Here is an 11,002-nt window from a genome sequence, read left to right as displayed (position 1 = left end):
GTGGGTTGTGATTTTGTGCCCTAAAATAAGCCATGGTTCACATGGGGGTTATTTTATCCACCTCCATCGGGTTCAGACGACACGACAAGCCGAGGTTGTGTCTTGAACATTCAAAATAGTCACCTGTGCCACAGCCCACCATGTCTTAAAGAAGATCATGTGAACCAGCCCAGTATGGTGGTAACTTTGATTTATCCAAACAAGTCAGGATAATTAACTACAGTGTGAAGTTGGGTTTGTTTGGACAAGCCAGTTAACACTAACCGCAGTTTTTCCTGGGCAAACACAACAACAGTCTGGGGTTAGTCAAAAATGAAAGGAAACGCTTCTCATCTCATTGCAGCTACACAGAAGAGGGAAGGTGAAGGCGGGAGTGCACAAACCCAAGGATCAGGCATGGAATGCGGAACTATGCTCTAGCCCAGCCTTCCCCAATCTGACACCCTCCAGATGAATCAGACTACAACTCCTGCCATCGCAGCAAATGGCCATGTTGGCTGGGGAAAATAGGGGTTGTAGTCCAACACATCTGGAAGACACCAAGTTGGGGAAGGCTGATTTAGCTTTACATGCTAACATTACCACTGCATAGCTTTGGGTCAGTTTCTCATCCACTGCTCTCCAGAGCACCTGCAGGGGTGTACACAAGACTGTGAAAGACTCTGCAAATTGACAACAGTGGACCATTCCACATTTTGCAAGTCACCCAACCCGGAGTGTACTTAACCAACAGGTTAACTTTTACTCCACCCACCCCCATCAGTAGCATCACCAATCATCCTGGGAAGGTGCAATGCTATCACAAAGAGCAGCACAGGCAAGGTCAGCTGACATTTCACTGCCCCATCTACCCCAGCTGATGCAAAGATGGTAGATGGGGTAGCTCAAGAGCCCCTTCTGAAATCCCTAGGGGCTTACTAACAGGTGAAGAATTCCAGCTGTGCTTAAAATGATCTATTTGTATTTCTGAACATGGTGAACATAGTTCTTGGATTACTTATTCCTGAAGTATTCAGTTGCATGGAAAATCTTCAAAGCTCAATGAAAAGACTGTAGCCAACCAATAAAACAAGCAGTAGCACAAATTCCAACACAAAACACCTGTCCAGGAAGATCAGAAAAAAATGGTTAACAGAAGACCACATCTTTATTGAACATTTTTTCCCCCAGCATAAATTTCTGAGCATACAAAAGGAGGAAAAACGTAAGTGTTACTTTCTTGGGAAAGATATATAAAAAAGAAAAGACACTTGGCAGGAGCCAAACTAAGGTTTCCCAGTCTCTTCCAGTGGAGGGCCCTATTTCCTATTTAAAAAAAACAACCAATACTATCCCAAGGATACAAAGCCACACTCAGCTGTTGCTCTCAATTCTGTACAGAGAATGATGCCAAACACCCTTTCCTGTGGCAGGGAAATCTAGGGTTCGAATGGCGAACAGCTTTCTTGGCCATGAAGGCTAGCCCGCAGTCCTGGGCTATTGACTGGATGCATTTACTATAAGCTCAGCCATTATGAACATGAAACCTAAGTACACAGTCGTGTTTTGAGCACTGAAGCCAGCGGCCGCTCAAAGGTACAGGCTGATTCTCGCATCTGCAAGGGTTGTGGATGGATTCAGATTGTTCAGCAATGGATTTGAACTACTTTTTAGGAGCATGGCTGCAAGTTGAACACTTTCAGAACAAAAATATATTTCTGTAGTAATGGAGTTTGAACACTGAACCCCTCTCTGGTTCTCCTTTGGCCTTGTAGCCATCCAACAGGCAACTGAAGTGGCTTTAAAAAGTCATCAGTAACTTCAGGTTAACTCTATTTTGGCGGGTGCCCACCTGCAGACCCCTTGAAACTGTCTTTTGGTTGTGATGGAGCATGGCTGCAGAATACCCTAACTCCAAAGCTAGAGCTAAATCAACCATGGATGGTAGGGTGGTGGAAGAATGGAGCGTGAGGTTGTCTATTATTCTTCCACTGCAACCAGCTGAGAACACGTATCAAGAGCGAAGGGTAGCCAGGGACGAGTTCCGCTAAGGTGCTTACAGGTGGGGATGCCATGACCCTTTCAGACTTGGTTTCTTTAGAGTTGGATCCTCCAAAGTGGAGATGCCTGTTACTAATTATTTTCAATGCCAAATGGTATCTCTATTAAGGGGGGAAAACCACTTGATAGCAGATCAAGGAAGACAACTAGCCTGGTATTCCACCACCCCTCATTTATGGTGGGACTGATGCAGTGTCATGCAAGCAAGCAAGCACCTATATGCTGCCCTTGGACAGATGCCCTGTCAAATGTAAAGCTCCCCTTCTGGATGGGCGGGGGCAGGGCCAAAAGCAGCTTGAGGCAGCATCGCAGGGATCTTTCCATCACAAGGGGGCAGCCCCGCCTGGTTCTGAAGAGTGGCTCAGGACAGGAATCCCTCCCAGTTCAAGCACATATCCTGGCGGAGGCAGCCTCTGCCACCACACAAACTCATAATACTTTTTATGACATTTGTAAAGTGTTCACTGTTTCCATGCTGTTTGTAGCACTCTGTTAAGGAAAAACACTAAGATGGTCAGTTTCACCTAGCCTTCCTAATGGCTACAAAAGCAAGCAACAGCATGGAGGCCCATTACATTTTAATCAAATAGAAAATTAGGCAAAACAATTTGGGAAGGGCAGGTTCTCCCTCCCCAATCCTTATCACATGGGGCGGGGAGGCCACATTTTGCTATGAGCTGGGGGCTCCCCACCTTAAAATTTCAGCATCAAGAGAGAAGGCAACTGCAGAGGTGACACCACAGCGTGCGGCTGACTTTCTGGCTCTTGGAGAAAGGGAGGCTCTCTTCCTAATGGGGTCATGTGGTGTGGCCTGATCTCAGTGGGCCATCGCAGATGCACTTCATGGGAAACCCAGGAAACCCTTTCGGAACATCCTGTTCCTGCATGCACCTCTTCTTGCCCCAAACATTAGTCCCTTCCCAAAAGCAGCTCTTGAAATCTCAGCCAAGTACTCAGAGTCCACCACTGTGAAAAGGAAAGGGTGAGTGGGGTGAAGGTAGTGGGTGGGGATATTTAGTTATATTTGATGGATTTGACCCAGTGGGAGAAGTCAATTCACTTGTGAACCTTTCCTCAGACAGGACACCTCAAAACATTACTCTTAAAAATATAGAACTATGATATATCATGTCTATTGTATCTTATATTTAAAAGGCCACCACACAGCCTTACATCGCGCCTTGGTTGCCTCCAGCGGCTACTTTCTGTACAGTTCGGCACCAAACAGTTTCCCACAAGCGGATCCTTGTCCAGTTTTCTGGTTCCAGAGAGCTCACTTACACAGTAAGTATTGTGCCTGGTGGTTTGCTCTGAAGCAGCTTCCGCAAGCCGTAAGATGGCTGAAGGTCATTTCTTCTGGAAAAAGCCCATGATGGATGCTTGCTTGTTTGCTTTGCCGGCTGCCACCCCTCCTTTCTTTGTGCTTTTCTTCTCCTCTTTGGCCTCTTTTTTTGCAGCTCCGGCAGGGTGTTTGTGAGCTACAGGGGGCTTCGATCGGAACTCATCGTCACTGTCTGTACAGGACTCACTCTCATAAACCTTTTCAGTCACTGGAAACAAAGGATGGCAGAAGCAGTTACAGAATTTGCAAGGCCTTAATTCTCTTTCAGCCGTTGGGTTATCCAGCAGGGGCTTAAAGGGGACATCAAATCAACCTCCATTCTGTAAGCAACCATAGCAAGTATCCCAGGGACTCCCAAATGCTGTTCAATCTAACTCTCATCTTTCCTTTCCTATTCTTCTGCAGAACTGTATCCTTGGACTAGAGAAATGTCCTCAACCCTTGGACTGGTTTTGTATAGTATAGAGCCAACAATACAATGCCGGTGCCATGGCCTGGGTTACTATTGGGGGACTGGACTGGCTCCTACCAGGAATCTAAAGTTCAAAACGGGGGAGTGAGAAATGTGTGGATTGGACTTCTGGCAATCACAGGACAGGACAGGGTCCATATAATAGTATCCCCAAGTCTCCACAGCAGTACACATCTACTACCTATATATCCCAAGCGCCAACCCTTGACTAATATACATACCTGCACATTTTTTCAAAGTTCTGCAGAGGTGGCATTCGGTCCTCTAACTTGGAAGCACAGATAAGGCCCTCTCTTATCCAAACATTTCTCACCACAGTTCCACCTTGTTCTTTCCTTGCTACATCAAACCATCTGCCAAGAACACCACAAGGGTGTGCAGAACTCCCTAACGCTCTGTACTGGGTCTGGATTGCAAATCCAGAAGGTCAACGTTCCACAGGAGACCACTTAACCCAAGCTCTAAGTGGAGATGGCAAGCTTCCCACTATTGACATGTTTAGAGAAGAGTGAACTGAAAGAATAAAACAAAAAACAGGAAAACACCTTTTGTTGGAACAGTGCCCATCTTTATTATTGCAAGCTCTGGCTACAGGCCTTGGAAAGGAGCAGAGGGGCTGGCTGGGAAAAGAAAGGAACGGGCCCACTCCTTTGGAGAAGCCTGAACTCAAACTGGAGGCCACAGCACACCTCTTCCCAGCAAGGCACTTAGCCAAACTTGAGAAGCCCCATCTTTCACAAATCCATTTTTAACTTGAGAAAAGCCAGGGCTTGCATGACTAATGTGGCCAACTGCACTAAGGGTTTCTCAATACATGGCCAGACTCTCTCCCCTCTTCCCCCACAACTCCGAGCTGCGACAGGCTTATGAAGGGGCCCTACATAAAATAGGGTGTCCTGAGTCCTGCCTGGTAATGAATGCTACACAAGGTACATAGCACCGGTTAACCCTTAGAATCACAGTCTGCAGGGACGCCAGGGAGTATCCCGTCCTCACCATTCAACAACAGCTCCCTTGGCAGATTCAGTCTCATTTTAAAAGCCTAAGGAGGAGATTCTTCACCTTCGAGGCAACTTGTTCCAGGGCTGAAACTTTGTGGCAAGGGTTTTTCTCTCATTCACAGGGAGTCATGCGCCTCTGTCATTAGAAAGAGGCTAGGCTATAAATCAGGATAACCCTGGTTTGAATCTTGCCTCTGCCATGATGAACTCATCAGAGGGCCTAAGGCAAGCCACTCTTCCTCAGCCTCCCCACCCTAGTAATATGGAGGGTAACAACACTTGACTTCTAGAGAGTGCATGAGAAGCACTTTGATCACTTGGAAGTGCTATTCAAACGTTAAGTATTATTGGTTCAGCAGATGTCAAGTTATAATGGGATCACTGGGTCCTTCTAGCCCAAGACTGCCTACCCTCTCTTGAGGTGGTTCTTCCAATGTCTTTCCCAAGAGGAAAGTTTCCATACTAAGGTTTGTTGTTGTTCAGTCGTTCAGTCGTGTCCGACTCTTCGTGACCCCATGGACCATAGCACGCCAGGCCTTCCTGTCCTGCGCTCTCTCCCCGAGTGTGCTTTCCGGCATCATATCTTTTAGCCTTGTGATATGTTCCATGGGGTTTTCTTGGCAAGAATACTGGAGTGGGTTGCCATTTCCTTCTCCAGTGGACCACATTTTGTCAGAACTCTCTGCCACGACCTGTCCGTCTTGGGTGGCCCTGCATGGCATAGCTTATGGCTTCACTGAGTTATGCAAGCCCCTTTGCCACAACAAGGCAGTGATCCATGAAGGGGATACTAAGGTACCAGAAGGCTTTTAACTAAGATGCCAGGGACTGAACCTGAGATCTTCTGCATACAAAGCATGCTCTATTCCATGGGTTAGCAACCTTTTTCGTGCCCATGGACACCTTTGGCAATTTGAGGACTTGTCTTGGGCACCGCCCCAAAATGGCTGCCATGGGAGGTGTGGCTAGTCAGAAAGGACAAGTAACCTGCCCAAAAGACTAAGTACAAGGCAGAGGTGTGGTCTGACCCCCAACACACTAAGCAACTCCTTTAAACACACAGATTTCAGCACCAACAGAAATGTCTTTCACAGCAATCCCAGCAACCATTAAGAAAATGTGTTAACTTTTTTATAGGGTAGGAAGGGCACAAAACTTTGGTGGCCACCAAGGTTTCTGGGGGTGCATTGGTGCCCCCAGGCACCATGCTGCCTACCCCTGCTTTATTCTACCCACTGAGCTGTGACCAAGGTCTATATTTTTTGGCAGGCCTTCTGGCCAAGCCAAAAACTGCAACTGTCAGGTTCTTCCCCCTCAACCCCCCCCCCAAACTTTCCAGCAGGAAAAGGCGGGGGGAGGAAGCTGGCTAGGCTGCTGCTGGGCAGAGGTATCCCAAGTGTCTCCATCAGCAGTGGGCAAGTCACCACAGGGCACCTCTGCTCCCCAGCGGCTGCCACCAAGGAACCCTGTAGGAACCAGGGGAGCTGGCTGGCTTGGGCCGCCCACCTCTGAGCAACACCCCACCACCACATTCAAAGCTGGGGAAAAGCAGGGACTGCTGCATAACTGGCGAGATGACCCACCCCAAGCTTTGAAAGTTGGGAGGAAGGTTGGCTACTCCTCCTGCTCACGAGGTTTACAGCACATCTGCCATGGAATGTGGCAACTGAAAATGCTGAGGCCCGGTCATGGCCCCACTCCCTTTCCTAATGCCAGGGCTACTTCTGGCACACTGCAGGCCTTTCTCCATGCTTCAGAAGTGCTTAAATTATTGCAGAACAATGACACCGCAGCGCCCTTGAGAACAAACTCTCCTGTAACACTCGATTTATTTAATTGGTTAGATTGGTTAAAAAATATCTGCATCGATTGTGCCCCTAGTAGATCTGGTAGCAGATTTTTTTCTTTTTTAAATTGAGGTCCTTTTTAAATACAATTACTTTCTAGTGGCAGCCACTGTCTTAGAAGAGGCATTCCTGCTTCTCTCTCACAGGAGAGTGCCTGTTTCTCACAGTGCCCACTATGACATGCTCATCATCTAAAAACAAAGTATGCTACTTCTTCTGCAGAATCATTTTTCCTCATACGCAAATTTATGTAGAATTTATCAATTTGTTACATCTCATGATTGACTACAATTGCCTTAATCAAGTGACAGCGCTACTGCTTACCTATACAGCCTTCCTCATCAACAAATGTTTTGGACTTCAATACTCGCTTCCGCTTCCGTTTCTTCTCTCCTGTTGAAACCTGGAAGGGGACATTTCAGCAAATGAGAATTATGAGATCACATGACAAGTAACCAGACCTGCTTGACAGGAGCAATCATGGGTCAGTTACAAGATGTGTCTGTCCAGCTGCATTTTTTTAAAAAAGCAGGTATATAAATAGAGAAGCAGAAGTGGGGCATTCCACAGAATGGGAACCCATGTGCTGTCTCTCTTGCCCGAGAAATAACTCAGCAGTTACATCCTTCCTTGCCACTTCCCTCCTAATAAGGCTAGGAGGACCCTCTGTAGAAGATAGCAAGGGAAGAATGAGGGGCAGGATTCCAATCCATTTAACAGGGTAAATAATTGTGACAGGCTGTCCCTGCTCTGGTGAGTGAATGAGACGATACTGAGGCTTTTAAGTTTTATTAGTATTGGCAATTATTAGCTCAAATTAAAAAAGCATGGAGATAGAGAATAGATATTCAGTGATCGTATCTATGCTAAGCAAGCAGGGATTCCAGGGTTAAAACAAGCCTGGGGGAATGGATGGTGGCACTTGATCCTGTCATCTTTCACATTGATAATAAGCCTTCCCAGCTTATATGACCCAGTGGAAGTTGGCCTACATGGGAGCAAAACAGATGCCACAATGATCCATGAATTGAGTCCCTTGCCCTTGCTTCTGCTTTGTTTTTAAAACATGCCTGTTTGCAGCCATGGCTGTAAGCAATACCCGGGGAAGTTGGAATCTGAAACAAGGAAGTGATAACATGCCACTACTCTCGGAATGTAGATAATGTTTTGTTGTTATGAGAATCTAGGAGCGTGATGACCTTTTGGAGGGAAGAAAGACTTGAAAAGGGGACTAGGAGAAGGATGGAAAAGTGGCCTTTTGAGTGGAATCACGTGTGCTACTTCAGATAGACTTTATGACCTTAAATTTCAAAGACAATGAGACTTTATAAAGAGAGAAGGAGAAGGGGGCTTACTGTGCGATTCATGTTTGATTCTTTTACTATTTTAATTTTTTTTAATGAGATAAGTTATTTTTCTAGTAATAGAACTAATCAAAAAGAAACAGAACCCACTTTCCTTTTGGTCAGATCTAATCCTTTGGTTTTTGGCAGGTGACTTCAAGTTTGAATTAACGAAGGCTAACACATTCTAAATTTTTAAATGTCAACCAGTATGCTGATAAGTATCTCCTGAAAACTAATTAGATCTGATGATCCTTTCAGTCTGCATCCTTTTTGCAGCGATTGAGTTCTAATGCCTCAAGTTACTAGCTTGAATGGCAAGGAATTAAGGTACCCAAAATAACAGAAATAGAAAGAAAAGAGGAAGAGCGAGGAAGAGAATTAAGCAGCTGTTGGATACTTCTCTCCTTTTCTTTGAAGAGCTTCCTACTTCAGACTAGCAGTTTAAATGGCAAAAGTTCCTTGTAAGATTGTTCACATTTCTTATTAAAAGCTAAAGGTTGCCTTTAAGCTGGCTGAGGAGCCTTTGTTAAACAAATACTCAATGTGTTTCACAAGTTGAGCTGATCTATGATTACTCAGAAATAAGCACGACCACGTGGATGTTAGGCAGCGTCTAACTGGAATGCAGCAGATTTCTCCCATCCACCCCCTTTTGAACAGAGACCTTTACTCAATTTATTTTTGAAATAAAACTTTTTGGGCTTATGGAAGTATCAACAAACTTTGACAATCCCTGTAAATAAGTTCTCATCTCTTGGCAAATTTTGGATTTCCTAACTAGGCATTAAAAACAAAGTGGTGATAGCATGATTGTATCAGATCATTTGTAATGGAGGATGTTGAAAGAAGAAACAATTCAACATTCTGGAGGCGTTAAATGAAGGAGCCTACATGCCAAGTATCTGGTTTCAGCATGAATTCCAATTGAAAATAAAGTATCCCCGGTGTAACTTCTCCAAACCCCATGAACAGAGAGAAAACTGTATCTGAGAAGTAGATTCCCATCTATGAAGGAGGGCAACAGGGCTCTTCCCGAAAACCTAGTCACTCTTCCTTCATTTTTGTAATAAAAGTTTTTAGGCAGAAAATTAAAACAACCATCTTACTGGCAAAGTTCTAAACATTCCCTATGTTTCATGGTTGTCTCAGAAAAAAGCAGTGTAATTGTTAATAATCGAACTTATATAAAACATGTGTGTGGTGGTGGTGCAGGGTGGGAGAAACAGCTAAAAAGCTGAAAGGGGGAAAAACTTGTCAAAAGCTGTGGAATGACTCATCAGTTAGAAGTAAAACAAAATTTGGCCTACAAAAAGCCTGAGTGAAGTAACTTCCTCAGACAATATCTCATGTTGATAAATCCATATAAATATTGTTGTGCTATCATGGTGGGACCAGACATCACAACCAGCTAGAAGAAAAATAACTGGATTCCTGCATTGAGCCGGGGGTTGGACTCGATGGTCTTACAGGCCCCTTCCAACCCTACTGTTCTATAATAATGCTTGGCTGTCACTGATGGGCACGCATCAGCCCATCTAGCTTCTCACCATGGCTGTAAAAAGAAAAGTAGCAGAGCTTGCAAAGGGTCCTGGGGCATGGGTGCAAGTGGGGCCAAAGGAACAGCATCAACTTCAGCTCAGCTGGCTCTTTAGCCTCCTCTGCCTGGGCTTTTATTTGTTTCAGCTCTAAGCCCGAGGACTCGCCTGCAGACTAGAGCCACTGAACCCCTCCCTACCTCTCCCTGCAATTCTTTTTTTGAAGACACCACGGCCGCAGCCTAAGCCCATTCTCTTCAAGAGCATGTCTTCTTATGCCTATCAGCAATTAGAGCTGGACTGAGAATCACTCATCTTGTGTTCTTTTCCTGGTTCTGCTACTGGGAATCAGTAGCTTTAGAGTTGTTTAAAAAAAAAGAAGAGGTGGAAGAAGCATGTGAAGTTCTTTCTGAGCACTTAGAAACTCAGAGGTCTAAGCAGGCTTCCTCCTCCAGCCCTTCCTTGCATCCAACCCCACAATGTTTTCCGAAGGTTTACTCTTTTTTTATTCCAAGGCCAAGGAAATTAGAGCAGGACCCAAATCTGGAAACTCTCCATCTCCCACCCCCCAGTCCATACCATAAATTATGCAACACACAGCAGCTATGGAAGTTTGCATGACAGAAGGCCATGTTCAGAATTTGGCATTACCGGTTGCCACTGCAGATCCACTATTAAGGAGGATTTTCACTCATTAATATTTGGAATAGTCATACAAAACAAGTGTGTACCTCCATGGGCCCAGGGTCTGGCTGTGGCTTTGGGGCTGGTTCAGGAGAAAAGTCTTTCACTTCAGGAGTTACAGGTGATTCCGGGACATCTGCAGGAAGAAAAAGGTGCCAGGTTGCAAGGTTGGAACTACATCCCTGTGCAAGTTTGCAGCATTCCTATGTCATTCTAGATTTATTGCTGCTTGCCTAGTTAAAGCCAGGGCAAACATACTTCAAACTTGAGTTTCTAAAATTAGTCAGTGAAACGCATACTTGAGGTCTGCTGCCACTACCTCAGGGCTCCTGATGACTAGCCTGGAAAAAGAAGGAGCACCTCCAGCACTTTCAAAGGCAAGAGGCAAATATTTACTTGCTCCTTTCTAGTTGTCCAAGATAGGCTCTTCAAAGTATTTGATTCTTTATGCAACAGTGAGTTTTGGTAAGAGGGACTAAAATTCCAATCTTTGGGGTTCCTTCCACAGCCTTGATTAAGAGCTGCTTTGCATGCCACCAAACTCTACACCAACATTCACATGTTGGGATCAATGCGTAGGCTTTCTGCAAATTCACTCACGGGACTGAATTCCATGTAGAAGGTGAGCACTGTGTGGAGCCAGCCTACATTTCTTTAATGCGTCTATGGATTTTTACAGTAAACTGGAACTACACAAACCTAGGTGAATTTTAGTTAACAAGGCAGGTGTTGCAC

The 11,002-nt window shown here is 45.2% G+C and overlaps 1 protein-coding gene across 4 annotated transcripts in view; it reads right to left on the bottom strand.

Annotated features, from left to right (window-relative positions):
• Positions 1-939: 939 nt before the first annotated feature.
• Positions 940-11,002, bottom strand: part of POLD3 (DNA polymerase delta 3, accessory subunit) — a 34,159-nt gene continuing 24,096 nt past the window's right edge. For 2 of the 4 annotated variants that reach the window (XM_084842345.1, XM_084842346.1), the window contains exons 10-12: positions 10,315-10,403; positions 7,027-7,105; positions 1,106-3,590 (exon numbers count right to left, since the gene is read on the bottom strand). In XM_084842345.1, the coding sequence (XP_084698471.1) occupies positions 3,388-3,590; positions 7,027-7,105; positions 10,315-10,403 (371 nt within the window). In that variant the 3' untranslated portion in view covers positions 1,106-3,387. Of the gene's footprint in view, positions 3,591-7,026; positions 7,106-10,314; positions 10,404-11,002 lie in introns of all 4 variants that reach the window. The other 2 variants (XM_084842342.1, XM_084842344.1) reach the window with 2 other exon arrangements.

The sequence above is a fragment of the Heloderma suspectum genome, chromosome 3 (assembly GCF_057233095.1).
Source record: "Heloderma suspectum isolate Gila_16-S chromosome 3, 16-S_ref, whole genome shotgun sequence".
NCBI lineage: Eukaryota > Metazoa > Chordata > Lepidosauria > Squamata > Helodermatidae > Heloderma > Heloderma suspectum.
Note: the sequence above shows the minus strand (reverse complement) of the source record. Positions and strands in the feature narration are given on the sequence as shown.